At 38.0% G+C, this 16,055-nt stretch overlaps 2 protein-coding genes across 2 annotated transcripts in view; one reads left to right on the top strand and one right to left on the bottom strand.

Annotated features, from left to right (window-relative positions):
* LOC133267073 (dynein axonemal heavy chain 5-like) overlaps positions 1-16,055 on the bottom strand; it is a 459,819-nt gene that overhangs the window by 62,666 nt on the left and 381,098 nt on the right. The gene's annotated exons all lie outside the window — the stretch shown is intronic.
* CTNNAL1 (catenin alpha like 1) overlaps positions 1-16,055 on the top strand; it is a 54,694-nt gene that overhangs the window by 25,482 nt on the left and 13,157 nt on the right. Inside the window, exons 4-9 of the mRNA XM_061448994.1 lie at positions 3,608-3,727; positions 6,292-6,381; positions 6,687-6,857; positions 7,979-8,179; positions 10,852-10,938; positions 14,451-14,609. Of these exons, the coding sequence (XP_061304978.1) occupies positions 3,608-3,727; positions 6,292-6,381; positions 6,687-6,857; positions 7,979-8,179; positions 10,852-10,938; positions 14,451-14,609 (828 nt within the window). The remainder of the gene's footprint in view (positions 1-3,607; positions 3,728-6,291; positions 6,382-6,686; positions 6,858-7,978; positions 8,180-10,851; positions 10,939-14,450; positions 14,610-16,055) is intronic.

Raw genomic sequence — 16,055 nt, 5'->3', positions numbered from 1 at the left:
CCAGTATTCAGAAAGCATGGTAATATCTGCTTCAGTCTGACTTTGGACATAGCAGCACTGATTTGCTGTCTTAGTGCTCTTCTCCCAGTAGGTGAAGGTGGCCGCAATTTTATCAATATTAATTTGCTGAAGTTACTTGCAGCTTTGGTCTTTTCTTGCACTGGAGGCTAGAATGGTGCATTTAATACCTTTTGCTGCCTTTTATGAACTTTGCCATCACCTGCAGCCAGGCAGTGATTAGAGTTAATTTACCTTTGCAAAAGTGCTAACACAGATTTAGGCTACAGAGCAACTGCGCAAATCCTTGTACCATGCATGAAAGGATAAGGAGAGATACATCCTTTCAGCAGCAGGGCATAGTTTATGATAGTCTTAAATATATATGGAACTATCATCATATATATAGTGACATGAATATAGTAAGGACAGGTGCAAGATTTAATTTTGAAGGTATTTAAAATGAAGTCTCAGATTCCAGAGTAAGTGTGTCTCACTCTGATTGCCAAAGTCACCCTAGTCTTAGTGTTCTTTTGAGATTTACTGAATTCTCCTGTCTACTCATAGTCTATGTGTTTCAGAAGGTCTGCTTCTGTTTATGGTACCAGTAGAACAATTCACATCTCTAGTACTAAATTAAGCAAATGATGGTGTCTTATACAGGCACACTGATATTTGTAGAGTACACTCCTGAGAAGCGTGTCAGATACAGGTATAATGGGTAGCAAAGCAGTTCTTCCTGTAAGAAATACTGTGGTAGAGGGATGATGTGGGCAGGGTCTTAAGAAGTCCATGCAAATACTGAGAGACAGTGTAATACAATATGGTCTAGGGGATGGAAAGGCAGGAACAGGATCATCAGTACTGCCAGCTGGAGCAGATGCTGGCTTCTTGGAGTGGGGCACTGTTCCAGATCTCATCTGCGTTTTCATTTGAGAGACTCAATCATAGAAAGGTTGTGGTTAGAGAGGACCTAATGATCATCTAGTTTGAGCCCCCTGCCATGGGCAGGGGCACCTCACACTAAACCATGTCACCCAAGGCTCTGTCCAGCCTGGCCTTGAACACCGCCAGGGATGGAGCATTCACAGCTTCCTTGGGCAGCCTATTCCAGTGACTCACCACCCTCACAGTAAAGAACTACATTATATCTAACTTGAACTCCCTCTGTTTAAGTTAAAACCCATAACCCATTACCCCTTTTCCTATCATTACAGTCCCTGATGAAGAGTCCCTTTCCAGCATCTTCGTAGGCTCCCTTTAGAATGCCCAATGTTGAACTTTCAGTGCCAGTTTTCTTGCTGCCTCTTTCTGAATACCTTAATTTTCATTATCATCATCATCTTCCTCATATGAATCAAGAACAGTAAAGTCAACCAAGGGCAAAGGACAGAAAAACAGTGTAGTAACTGGATGCCCAATCTCATAGACTGATGATGTGATTGAGATCTTCTGGAATGGTGATTTGCTCCAGAACCTAACCTCTAGTTTATAAGCCTAATGATCCTATTCCTGTTTCTGCATCCTTTGCACCATATATACTATCCCTGTGTTCTTAGACTGTGTGCATTTCTTAAGTTCCTGCCCACATCTTTCCTACCTTACAAAATCTGTTTCACTGCCCATCAAACTTAGTCACTGCATCAGTGAGCTTAAAGTCTTGCTCCGCTTACTGTCATCAGTCAGGTTAGGAGTGTCAGAACAATGAACAGGGAAGTGACAGGTAGTGGGGTTTGTTGCTGCACTGTGTGGATTGGATCAAAATATGAATGTGCCCTGAAGTGATGTCAGCCTACAACCACTGTCTGAAAGGTGATTTTCATAGTGCAGCAGTAGCTGTGTAATACCAAGTTCTAATTCAGCTATTAATAGGAACTTAAAGCCTTTTCTGATATATATTTTTAGCTGTGTATTTAAAAACATTACAACATTTTTAATTACTGTGTCTGCATTTCATGTTGAAGAAAGTTTTAAATGAAAAATTATGAAGGCATAACAGGAATTCTGCGTTATAACAGCATCTTGAATAAGGTTTAGACAAATTTAGAGCTGTCTGTATGGTTTCTCCGTGACTGTAGTTTCTTGGAATGTCAGCTCTGCCTGAAATGTCTAGAATTGTTAGCTGTAATGGAAGTGCGTGTGCTTTCACTGAAATTTTTCCTTGACAAGAGATTTGTCCTGACAGAAACACTTGCTCTAGGGTAACTGCAAGAAAGCTGCTTGCAACCAAGACCATACTCCTGAAGTACTATACTTGCTTAAACCAAGAATTATTGAGCATAATTACTATGATTTTTTAATCTAATAATTTTAGAAGAGATACTTGGACCTTCATATGTATGTTTTCTTCTTTCTGCACATTCACTTTTCTACATCCTCACTTTCCCAGTACTGTGGTTCCCTGCTTCTTCCCGTCTCATGGAAGCCTTTGTGGAACTAGCTGCATAACATCAGACACTCGGATACTGCAGTGTAATGTTGTGTGATAAAACAGTCAGTTCCACAGTACTCGCAGGATTTAGTGGAGCATTTGCTTTACATAGCTGCTCAACCTCATAGTTATAATCTGCTGTATTACAAACTAGTAGGTGCTTCTAAGAGGGTTTGCCTGGGTTGCAGGAAGGGGGGGTAGTTTGTCCTAATCAGGTATGTAGAATGCTTTTTTATTTTGAGGAGGTGGGGAAGAGAGATACTTTGTCCCAGGAAAGGAAAAATAAATTCAAGTTTCTCCCTTTCAAGTAGTCTCTTAAATTTTCATGTGGTATCTTGTTTATCTCCAGTCTGAAACACAATAAAAAACCTGTTTTGACTGTCTTCCCTGCTGAAGACAGGTAGTGGGTTTAAGAGATTGCTTTAGGATTAGAAGTTATACCTCTAATTTGAAAAACCCCCATGTTAATCTCTGTTAGAAATCATGCTGCAGTGACTTCGGCAGGATAGCTTCGGTAGTTTGTAAGCTATATGATAATTTTTGCTGAAAGTTTTTTTCTAAAAATGCTGATTTTTGCATACTTTTAGTATTTTGTGTAAGAGCTTGATCCAACCTGGGTACATTTAGTTCTTTGTTTTACACAGAGCAAATAAAGATCTTCAGAGTTTAGAGTAAGTTGTTATAGAAAGTATAAAACTATATCTTAAATAATTTCTAAGGTTTTTGTTTTATGGAATGCTGTCGCACTTTTTTTTAACACACGCAGCCATTAGAACACTTGTTTGACTGTAGTTCTAGACTTATGCATCTGAAATTGAGCTTTGAGTGTTACAACATAGGGGTATAATCTGTGTATTAATTTCAGGCACTTGTTTTTCAAATTAATGACAATAACATTTTTCCTAAATCTGGAAACTGAATCCTGCAATACTGTTACTCCTTATACTGGAAAGAGTGAGGAATGTGTTTTTTGAGGTTTGATAACAAATTACTCATTTTGAATGAAGCATGATTGTTAATCTAGACTTGATTTCCAGCTGTTGAGTTATGAATGTATAGCAAATCTATACATTTTAAACAATATGATTTAGAAGTGTCTGCAAATAATATTTCTAGTTTAGTAATAATGTTTTCTGTTTAGGACCTTGATAATCTATAGTATTTTCCCTTATCTTGCAGGTTCTTGCAACAATGGAACAACTAGAAAAAGTCAATAGTTTCCAGGAGTTTGTACAAATATTCAGCCAGTTTGGAAATGAAATGGTAGAGTTTGCCCATTTAACTGGAGATCGGCAAAATGTAAGTATTAATAACAAGCTGTGAGAGATGTTGTAAGGCCACGCTTTCGTCTGATGATTCACTGGAAGGTTTGGGTTTTTGTAGGATGATTAATAAAAAACTGCTGATGTCCTACCTCTGAAGCCTAACTTCTCCTTCAGGTAGAGGAAGGAGGTCCTTCGATTTTTAAAGCTCAGCCTGAGAAATGTCACTGCATTGTTTGATCTGTGTGTATTCCAGAAGCCTGGGCGCGTGTTACTTGAGATGTTCTTTTGGCTTCAGTCACCATCTTTTGGCTCTAACTTTTATGGCTTATTACCTCGGTAGAGAATTTTTCTTACTTGACAAACATTTGATGTTTGCTCACAGTGAAGGGATTTGAAGGCAATTATTTTAGAAAACTCCAAAAGAGAAATCTTTACATCCTAATAGAGCATTTACAGGGTTTGTGTTGGGGTTTGTTTGTTGGCTGTTTATTAATATTTTTCTACATTTAGGTCAAAACTTCCTTAAGTCAGCATAATGGCTTTTTTACTTCTCTCATGCAGCTACTCTTTCAACAGCCTTTCATTCTCGCAGGAAGCTTTTTGCTGCTACTTCTGAGTAAATAAAAGGTTTGAGGGGCCTAAGACTTGTGCTGTGAGCTCTAGTTACTTCCCCTTGGCAATGAAATCACCCAGTCAGAGCTAAACTGGGGTCTAAGGTATGCAGGGTCCCTCATATCCAGCAGAATTCAGAATTTAATTTGTATGAGCAATTGGCCAACCTCATGCATCTCCTTTTACTGTTGATGTGTTTCGAGTCCGTTTAAGTACATGCTCAGTATCAAAGAATAGGTTCTGAAAAGCTACATATAATTAAAGGAAATACATACCCGGAAATGAACTGTCTTTATTTTTCCCTGAAATATTCATAGCAGTTCTTCCTTGGAAAGAGAAAGGTGCGTTGCCAGTAAGTTATAATCTTTTGAACTGTCTCTGGCCTTTGGCTCTCCTGTCCTTGTGTACTTGTTTCTTTTGGAAAGAGTGTTTAATTACTGTTTTTTAAATTGTGTCAGGACTTGCTTGATATGCTCACTTTACAGGGTGTAGGCTGCTATGTGGCGCTGTTAGTTTTATTTGGGGTATTTTTCCTTAGTATAATTTATAATAAGTATGCTAGAAACTCTTGGGTGTAGTCAGATTTATCAGAATGTAATGTCAGAATTTCAGAAATTAGCTGTTTTGGGGTGGGTTGTTTGTTTTGGTTGTAGTTTGCATTTAATTGTGGTGACATTGAGGAGCTGGAGCGGGGCCAGAGAAAGGCAACGGAACTGGTGCTGGGCCTGGAGCGTAAGTGTGATGAGGAACAGCTGAGGGACCTGGGGGAGTTTAGTCTGGAGAAGAGAAGGCTCAGGGGGGACCTTATCACTCTCTACAACTGACTGAAGGGAGGATGGAGCCTGGAGGCGGCTGGACTCTGCTCCCAAGGAGCAAGGGATGTGACAAGAGGAAACTGCCTCAAGCTGCACCAGGGGAGGTTTAGATGGAGCTGAGGAACAATTCCTTCCCCAAAGGGTGCTCAGGCATTGGAGTAGGCTGCCCAGGGCAGTGCTGGACTCACGGTCCCTGCAAGTGTTCAGACATCATGTAGACGAGGCCCTCAGTACCATGGGTTAGCGGTGGCCTTGGCAGTGCTGGGGTAAGGGTTGGACTGGGTGATCTTAAAGGTGTTTTCCAACCTGGTTGATTCTGTGATTAAGATCTTAAAGATTTTCTGCAGTTGCTAAATAAGATTTTTATTAAGGTGGCAAAACACACTGCTGCTGTGATTTATCCATGTTTTTTGCTAAACTACAGTAAACTGGGATTAATTCCATCCTGTAAACTGTTCCCTTTTCAGCTGGTCCCATTCAGTTGCTTGTTTAACACTGAAATAGTACGCAGCAATCTTTGCGAGCATTGAGAACTTGGTTGCAGTTTTGTAAGTTCTTCCTCTTGTTAGACCCTCTTACATGTTGAGGGATTAATATCTTCCCCTCTTCCCTCTCTCCCACCCCTATCCCAACTCAGACTCTAAATTCTTCCCTTTTGATGAACCTTTCTGGGTGTGTAGTTTGGTCTTACAGGTATATCCCTCTCCTGTGGAGTTCTTGAAAAGTTTCTGTACTTAATGACTTTCTACAGAGGAAGTGGGGTTCTTTTTAGACTTCTAAAACTTTCTTTATTACTGGTGTGCAGTAAATATAACACTCAGGTAGACAAAAGATGGTTTTAGTCGGCTATTCTTTCTCCTCATTCTTGTTTTATGAATAATGCTATGTGATAAAGATAGCAAAATTAGTGACAGTTTACATAACAACTTCTATATCTCTGAGATCTTCCTTCTTTGAAATATCAATTGAATAGAGCCAAGAATAAATGCGTAAGTTAAAATCTATCTGAAAATCAAATTCTAGATCATGAGTTAGGCTGAAAATAGCAGTTATCAGACATAAAGAAGCTTTCTTACAACACATCCATCTGCAAGAGTTTCCTTTTTCCATTCTCACAAGCAGTTAACATTTTAGATATTGCATAATATTCAGGTCATCTTTTCGTGTTTAGGATTTGAAGGATGAGAAGAAAAAGGCTAGAATGGCAGCATCTAGGGCTGTTCTTGAGAAGTGCACCATGATGCTTCTAACTGCTTCGAAGGTGAGTGGGTATGCATGCTTTTACACAGCTTAGATAAATCACAGAGAATGGTGTCTGGCAGGATAGCTGACTCTTCTTTCTCAGCCCCGCTCTAAACTTCATGCTAAAGAAGGGTGTAAGAGTAAAGAACGAGTGGAGGAAAATCTTTGAGAACGGTATGAATTTACTTAACACAGTAGCAGTTTAACACAAAGAATTAATTATATTCTAACACATTCCTTAGACTTGCCTTAGCAGAAATCATTCATTTCGCTATACCGCAAGTGTGCTCTTTCGTAATACTTAACTTTGCTTTCTTTAAAAAGACTTGCCTGAGGCATCCAGACTGTGAATCCGCTCGTATAAACAAAGATGGAGTTTTTCATCGAATGAGGTTAGCTTTGGAACAGGTAATAGAAATTGTAACTGACTCAAGGCCAAATGGAGAAAGTGAAATGGCCCCCATCAGCATATATTCTGGTATCAAAGAGTTCAAGGTGAGTGGAAATAGTATGGTTTTCTAGGGTCTAATAAATTATCTCAAAACTAGAAAGGGATGTGTGTGTAAATGTTTTGTGTTGTTTTGTTTTGTTTTTGTTAAATTCAGAATGGCAGACCTGCATCTTTTCAGCAGTGTTAACTTAAATAACGGTCCCAGAATAGTATAGAATCTGGCAAGAGATGATTATAATTTCATTGTTGTTGCCAGAAGGCACCTTTTGATATTTGCCATCTCCGCCTGTATGAGGGTGCATTCAGAACTCTTAATGTTTGTTGAGGTGATGCCTTGATTCTGAATAAACCTGAGTATCAGGATATCTATCAGAACTTCATTAAAACTGTTTTTGAAGAAGAATTCTTGCTTTTTAACTGGTAGTATTTTTAAAACTGCACACAAAAATATTAATCCAGACATCTAAAAAAGCAAACTGTCATTCAAAGGCAGTATTATGAGTTGAAATTGTATCATCTCGTAGCGCAGTCAGTTTTTCCTGATAAAGGCTTTTCTAAATTTCCTACTCGGTTAAGAACAGTTGCGAACAACCATGTCTTATTTCTTAGGAAACAAGAAATTTCTTAGGAAATTTCTTCTGTGACTTGTTTATTTTTTATTTCTGTTTTTATTATTTTTAATTATATTTCGTTATTCATTCTCTCCCTCACTCCATTTAGAATTTGGCTGATTTTTTTTTTTTTTTTTTTTTTAAATGTCTCAAATTATTCAATTTCTTACATGTAAATATTTAGAAAAATACTCAAAAGAGATGATACAGATGTGGAAAGATTGAACAAAACCTGAACACACAATTTCTGAAACTTACTGAACTTAAAAATTTTTATTGACAGAAGTGGAACAGTTGTGTATTTGCTGTTACTTTTCCTAAATGGCCAGTAATTTGCTGGTGGTGTTATTATGTTTAAATTAAGAAAAAAAATACTAAACCCTTAGCTGGATGTCTAAATAAAGCAAATCATTGGAATACTTTGAGAAATGTGAATAATTAAGAAAGCACTGAGGAGAAAAAGAAAATGTAAAACGATGCATCTGCTTTCCGCATTTGTGCCGCAGCCGTGCAGCCACATAAATTCTCAAAGAACTGCTGTGTTTCTTTTTCAGAATAAGGTGGAGGGTCTTCGTGAGAATCTTTATTTTCTCTCAAAAGAGAACCTTTCAACAATGCTGGAAGTTATCCTGGAACATACGGAGGACTTCACAGACTCTGCCTATACCAGTCATGAGCACAGAGAACATATTTTGGAGCTGTCTAAACAGGCTAAAATGGAACTAGAGCAGCTGGTTTCAGTGTGGATGCAAGCTGTAAGAGCTTTTTAGCAAAGTAAATCTTTTCACCTCTACTTTGGAAGCCATTTTTAATGCAGTGTTTCTTCTGGTCTAGGAAGAGAGAACTCTGTGTGTTCCTCACAGTGAGGGCTGATCAAGGAAGCCAGAGTTTGTTCTGTGCTTCGGCAGTTTCAATATGTTCTGTCCCTGCCCCAGTGGTGTTGCTTCATTGATTCTTTGATGCCTAAATTAAGCTACTGGTGGCAGTGGGCTAATGAAGCTGTAAGTGGAAACACGAAGGCAAATGGAACTATATTGCTCAGTCTTAAACAGTTAGGTCTTTGGTGGAATAGTTCAGAGACTTCAGTGGTCTTGGTCCCATGGCAGTGACCAGTTTCTGTTACTTGTTTTCAACATAATTGGAACACACCTGAACTATTGAAAAGGAAAATACTCTAAAAAATTCACATTTTTGTAATCCTGTGGAAAGAGAGGAAGGACACACGAAGGCTTACAGAGAATTTTTGTTTGTCCTTTTTACAAGATCTAACCGATAATTTTCTTTTTTAGAGAAGTAGCACATTAAGCCTTCCTCTGTCAGTTCTTTTATCTTGTCCCTTGAAGATGACAGAACATAAATGCAAAAGGGGGAGGAAAAGCAGAGGTGGAAAATGCAGCTGCTTCTTTGATGCTGACTTGCTTTTGGTCTGGTTCCTGGGAAAAACGTATAGCACAAAATCTTACCAAAACTGTGAAATGTGGCAGATGTGTACTAGTGTAGGGTACTTACATAACTGAGTGTTTTTACTTCAGAGAAACCATTTTTGTTCCATTTCTCCTCTTTGAATCAGATACTGCAGTCAGATGTTCTTAATGCAGTAATGCAGTGTGAACAGCATATAAATCTTACTGATAATACAGACTGCTGTTACTACAGAGAAGACACGTATAGAATGATAATAACATATACTCCTTAACTCCATATAAGAAACTAAAACTGTGTTTAGCTTGGTGTTGGTGATTAGCCCTGATTGATAGGCAGCTGTGTAAGCACTGCTCAGCCATAGCTAACACTTCCCAGTGCTATATCAACACCGTTTTTGTCACAAATCCAAAACAGCACCATACCGGATACTGTGAAGAAAATTAAGTCTATCCCAGCCAAAACCAGTGCACTTGGGTATTTCAAAGTTCTGTTACCGGTAGAAAATGGTCACCTCTAAATAGTACACATGCCACGTTTCAAGTGATAGAAATGAGGGCCTAGTGCAAGACTATGCATATATACGATCCATGAAAATATTTGGGCATGCACATGTGTGCTTGTGCATTGAGTGTTTTCATTAATGAATAACCATCAGCTTCATCAGAGGGTGAATATTTTCTGAGGGACATAATGTAATTCAGGCTGGATTGTTGATTAGGATACATGAACTGGGTGATATGTAGAGCTCTTAGAGTGCCGTATTGTCTCCCTTTTTGCTCACCATACTTCCTTTCAGCAGGCAGAGTAACTGTGAGTCTTCAGTGAAGAGTGTTTTTAAACAGAAGTCTCAAGTCTAGGTTTGACTCACATCACTGATTGCTCTTTCTTGTATTACTGTATGTTAATGAAGCTGGAGCAAAACAGATAACCTACTGCTGTTCATTTCATTTTAAATACTTCTGATATCCTTCCTGTGCATGTTTGAGCTCATAAGGTCACAAAATACTCTCCTGATTTATGTTTTCCTGTAACCATATTTTGGCTAGACAGTTCTTTCACTTTGTGTTTTAAAAAAGTTGCACATAGAATGCACTTACACAAATTATTTAAAGCGTTAAGTTTGAGAGATAAGTAGCTTTGAGACAAAGCTTTACAGATAAGAATACCTGAAAAACTTGCCATATTTGCTTGGGTGGGTGATTTTTCCTTTAAATAAAATGGAGAGTATGCATGTCTATACCTACACACATTTTGTCTGTGTATGTTTATGTTAATTTAGACTCTGAGACACTAATATTTTTTTCAGCTATGGCTAGTTTAACAGTCCCAGCTAGGATAATTGTTTCCGATATATTTCAGGGAAGAATGCAAAATTACTGCTACTTAACTCTTTTCCCAGTGTGTGTCTCTTGGCATCTGGGTTGTTCCATAGGTAGGTGCTGTTTGCAGAAGTGGCAGCTCTGTCTTGAAGCTACCTTAATAAAATGTTGTAGTCTAGTGTACTCCTTTAAGTTATATGGACAATGATCTACAGTCTTACAAGGATGCTTTAAGTAACCTTTTTTTTAGTCAAGTATAGAACTTTTGGTATGACGTTTTAGGTACCACTTTAATTTAAAAGGGTCTTTGTCTTTTCAAAACTACTTAAAAATTGCCTTAAGCTGTTGCTGTCCTTTAGGATGTTTAGATAGAAGAATTTTGGAAGTTGTGAATTTCATGGAAAAAAAAGAAAAGCTCAGTGAGGTTTAGAAATAAACTCCTGTTGAGCAGAAACAGTCAGTTAATTTGGATCACTATTAGTTTTAGATTTGATTTGGTGATAGCTGTTTCTATAAAAGACTTTTTCAAGTAGAATACCTGTAAGATGTGCGAATTAAAACATTACATCCAGAAAGGAAAGGCTGTCTTCTAAAGCAACTTGAAGTAATGACACATAATTTGAGGGTGAGATTTGCTGGGGTATTTGTATAATGTTTTGTCTGTTGCTTTCTTTGGCTTGTAGCAAAACCAGAAGACAAAGGATCTCATGGAAGACTTGGAAGTAGCTATTTTAAAAACATGCCAGTGCATGAATGAACTTAAAAGAGAGGTAAGTTTAGTTTAAGCAAGCATAAACTGAATAAAAGCGTGACTTTCTTGCTTGTTGTATATGAAATTGTAAAATAGGATCATGTACCCTCAAAAGATAGGAACTATTTATGGACAAGAGTAGCTAAATCAGAATTACATTTGGGAGCGGGTATGCAGTCGTCTTCTGTATCCTTACTAGAAATGCTTAGAAATCTGTTAGATACGTAGTCTCTTTGCTAACTGACAACAATAAAAAAGGTAAGTGTTTGAACATAAGTACTATGTATATAATCACTACTTTAAATGTAAAGGCTAAACTTTCCCTGGGGATGCATGTATCACTGTTTTAAATACTTTTTCTTGTAGTGTGTGCTTAAATGAATAAATCACATTTGCTGTCTGTTTGTACTTAACCTCTTCTGTTGATTTCTATAGCAGAAATGTGTTATGATAGTGCCTTACGCTCAGGTATTTTTCTAGACATTTGGCAGCTCTGTATGTTCCTGTTGTAAATCATTTTTTTCATAAATGCAAGCATGCTAGATGTCAACTTACATACACATATGAGATAGCTGCCTCATTTGGTACATGGGATGGACTGCACTTGCTGATCAGTGACATGTGTGTGCATTCATCTGTCCCCCTCTCCATTAATGAATAGCATTGCTGCCTTGTCTGTTCTACAGATTTGAGCCAAATACAGGATTACTAGTTTCTGGCAGCTTTCAAAATACTTGCAATAACTGCTTCACATTACTGTTCCTTTACAGTAAGACAACAGATGGAGAAATGACAGCTAAGAACAGTGAGGGTTTCAATACTAGGCCACAGAACAGTGTAAAGATGTTAGGGAAGTATGGTGAACTTGCTTAGACTGAACTCTCAAGCTGCTGTAACTGGAAAACCATGATTGCTCAAAAAAACAGTGCTGCATATTTTTTAATAGGGGTAGAATGAGAAATTTCCTTTTCTGGATTGTAATTCTTGCAGCTGTCCTGAAGATTTGAACAGTGCTTTGAACCTATTTCAGTTGCAGTTAAGTGTTTTGCACTTCTGCTGTCAGGCAGTGTGTTGGGCTCCCAGGAAATGGAGGGTACATAATTAGTACACTTGGATTAATGTTTTTTTTGTTCAGTCAGTATTATGTAGGAAGGCAGTAGCAGAGCTTCTCTGGAGTGGCATTCAGCTGCTTTAACTGTAAGATCATCCTTTCTGAGTAACATTGCTCCTGTGTGCTGCCTGAGGAGGGAAGATTCCTAGTCAAAATAGTATGTGACTATATAATTGCATAGATCATAAAACCAAACATGGCTGGAATATGATATGTGGAAGAAGTCATTAATACCCTGTATTTTCTTGCAGCTCCATAAATGTAAATCTTACCTTATTGTCCTGCCCACAGGTTTCTATTTGTGCAGATGTTACACAACAAAGACTACACATTTACCACACTTTAAGAATTTTTTCAGGTGACAATAATAGAAAATTACCTTCTGTAAACCAGCAGAGATGGCATAAAATACAAAACAGTGGCTTACCTGTCCCCTGTGGTGTAGCTTCATATTGAAAGCAATGCAGGGGAAAATGTAGTACACTGGTTTAGAAATGGAGCAAATTCAGTGAGTGGGTATGGATTTCTAAATGACAAATCCTAAGTTCTGTATGACTTGCTTTGGTGATCTGTAGAGCATGAAAGTTTGCTTACTAAAGGCTTTTTTAAAATACACAGGATTCATGCTACTCATAGAAGTAAATTTAGAGTATTATGTTGTTTTCCTTGTTCTCTGTGTAGTGATTAGATTGATCTCAGAGTAGCCATGCTTCTGTATGTGGCTAAGGAGGACTGTCCTGTCAGTCTGACTTCGAGTGCTGCAGTGTATCAGCCAGAAACCAGGATCTATATTGGTGAAATTGAAGTACTGTGACTCTAAAGAGAGCCTGGGTGGCTGAGAACACAAGACAGCCCTGTTAAAAGTAGTTCTTTCCCATCTCTGTCACTTTATATAAGAAACAAAACGTATGTTCCTTCCTTGAGTTGATTTTTCTAACAGTGAGACACAGCATTAAGTAGAAGCTCATTTCTTTTTTAGATCAGGATGAAAAGACTCTCTGATGAAAAGTAATCTCTGCGTAGGCTATATATAAATGAGAATTGCCGGTTCCTACTGTAATATTACAAGCCTTGCAAATATCTTTTCTTCAGACCTGACTTCATTTCTGATATTAGTGGTTTGTGCTGATTTTTAATGGCATGCGAGCAATGCTTTAAAATAGTTTATAACAGGTTGTCATAGCTTTTCTCTTGTCTCTAGAAAACAGTCACAGAAAGTTTTGAGGCAACAGCTCAGGTTTCTTGTGTGAAAACAAAAACAAACCAAAACCACCCACAAAACAAAAACCCCAACCTTAATTCTGGACTGCAGAGGAAGTACTGCTGGGGAAGGGGATAAAATAGAGTAGAGACCAGTGGAATAACCCCCCAACGTATCATTCTAGTAAATACTCTCTTATTTACACAGTTGAGGCCCACCAGTGGTGCAATTTCAAGCTCACTGTATTCATAAGAACTTGAAAATAACTTTTTTCATGAATAACCAAGTTGTATATTCAGTGCAGTCTGGCAAAGTGAGAGTACTAATACAAAAATTGTAATAGTCTTACGACCAAAAGAATGCTCTGCTCTTTCTACAAAGGTCACTATTTTGGTTTCACTTACGTTTTTAAAATGGGCTGATTTTAAGTCAAGTCAGTCACAGGTAAACCTATTACGACTAGTCACTGTTGAACTAGAAGCAGCTGTCACTGATAGCTGTTGTCAGGCAGAGTTCGTCACAGCATGATTTCAGCAGATCCTTGGGTCTGACAGTGGATCTGGATTTAGGGATGTGTTTCAACGGGACGCTTCTCCTTGCTTGTCAGAAGTGTATGGAGAGTGAGACTTCTTCAAGATCCATCTCTGGCTTGAGTCTCCTTGCAGAGAAGATGCTTTTTTATTTTTCTAAGGCCAGGTCACAAGCTGACTTTTTTTTTTTTCTTTGCATAACTCAGAATTCAGTTTATTCATAGGAACTTAATTTCTAATATATTATAATCTCAGATACTGTGTGGCTTCGGTCTGATCCGCGGTTCAATGTGTGTTCTTCATGACGAGTAGCCTTTGTGCCATGCTTACACTGAACTTTGTGCCGCACAAATTCATGCACCTGGTTTTCTCCCAGCTGTAGCATTATCGGAAAGCAGTAGTGCCATAACTTCATGTCCTCATTTTACCCAGCTGCCCTTTTGTTTCTCTCCATATTTACTTGTGGGTGTTGTTTTTTTTTGAGTGCATTGGAGTTTATCTTTGTCATTTGAACAGTAATTGAAGAATTAAAGTCCCAGAAAATATGCAGGCTGTATAGGAGCTTTCATAGCAGTATATTTTTTGTTTCTTGGAAAAATCAGCTTGTCTCTTAAGTTTATTTTACTTGGTAGTAGATGAATTTCTTTTCTTCCCATGGCTTATCTCTCCTTCTTTTAATGCTTCTCAAGGTTCACAGTGCAGCAACATCTTTGGCAGCAGATCTGCTAAAATACCATACAGATCATATGGTTCTCAAAGCATTAAAAATCACAGGAGTAGAAGGAAATCTTGAAGCTGTAGCAGAATATACTTGCAAGCTATCAGAGCAAAAAGAACAACTTGTTGAGGTGAGTTCACAGCTGCTTTCATTTTGTAAGGCACTTAGAAAATGAGTGGCCAGATTTGTCTTAATCTATTATTTAGGAAGGCTTTGGTCTGTGCTTTTATAATGTTTATTTATTTTCCTGATATACTGTTGAATTTTGTATTGCTCTTGGTAGGGTCTGAGCCAGAGGTGTCACTGTGGCATACAGTTGTTGTAGAAGGGATGTACAGCCATACTCAATTTTCCTCCTGAATCTAGCCTCAATCCTTATGTATATATTGTGACTAAAACAATCATTAAAAATACAGGTTTCTAGATCCAAATAGAGATGATAGCCTTTTTCTTTCATGCAGTAGGCATTCAGCAACAGCTGAATCTGAAGACGTGTTTTAAGAGCACTGGGAATGTAGGGTTAAGTTTCTTAATGCAGTGAACTTGACTGTTTTGAAGATCTTGTGTAGCTTTTGTCAGACAAGAGGGCCACTGAAAATCTTTCTGCTTTGTGAAAAGCAGTGTATATGTTTTATGTACTAACACGGTTTCATATGCGTAGTATTCACACACGTGAACAAATAGGACTTCTGAGACTACTGAGAGATCGTGGCTTTTAGATCATGGTTTCTAGGAGTGCCTGTGGAGGGGATGACTGCCATGTATCTCATGTGTTGCTCTCATCTGACAGATGAGCAGAAGTACCTCTACCAGTAGGAGACATGCAGAGATCCATCACTTTGATCTGGAACATGGTGATGCCAACACTTGTACTTTCATGGCATATAAATCTTACCAATTTCTAAAAAAAAAATGGTGATACTGTATGGGGCTTGAGGATTCATCCCAGAAGTATGAATATGCAGAAGCATCACCCTTGAATTTCTGGGGCTGGCAAATCAACGCTGTGGACTTTAAATTTCAGCTTTGCTGTTTCCTTTTTCTGTGACTTAAGTAGTGTTCCAGTGAGACAACAATTTTTTCTTTCTTTTCTTTTCCAGGCATAACTATGAGAGTAAATAATGTTTCTGTGTGAGGCCTTGTAGCATTTTTGATGATGGACAGTGCCATTAGTTTCATATATGCTGTCTCTGTCTTTTAAATGCTCCTTTTGATCTGAAAACTTCAATGTTCCTTCTCAGGCCAAAGTTCACTCTTAATCTTGTTAACAAGAAAAACCAAAAGCCAACAAAACAAAACTACATTTTACTTACTGTGGAAGGAAACAGTTCTTCCCTAATTTGCTGGTGATTTGCTCAAAGATAATTCACTCCCCTGAGTGATGAAAGCCTGAATTTTCCACATGGCTGCTAATTGCTGAGTAAGCCTGTTTTGGTGAAGTCATTTATGCTACAATTTTTCCATGTTCTGTAGGTGCCTAATTAGCTTTCAGGTTTATTCAGTCATAAACGTGAAATTGTTGTTGGTTTATTTTTATTTGTTTATTAAGACTTTTCTTTCTCATGGTGGTGTTCTA

This window comes from Pezoporus flaviventris, unplaced genomic scaffold, assembly GCF_033815535.1.
Source record: "Pezoporus flaviventris isolate CSIRO_AGI_PZ_B2104156 unplaced genomic scaffold, CSIRO_AGI_Pfla_v1 ptg000007l, whole genome shotgun sequence".
NCBI lineage: Eukaryota > Metazoa > Chordata > Aves > Psittaciformes > Psittacidae > Pezoporus > Pezoporus flaviventris.
The sequence above is the reverse complement of the archived record's forward strand: the minus strand, read 5'-3'. Positions and strand labels throughout refer to the sequence as shown.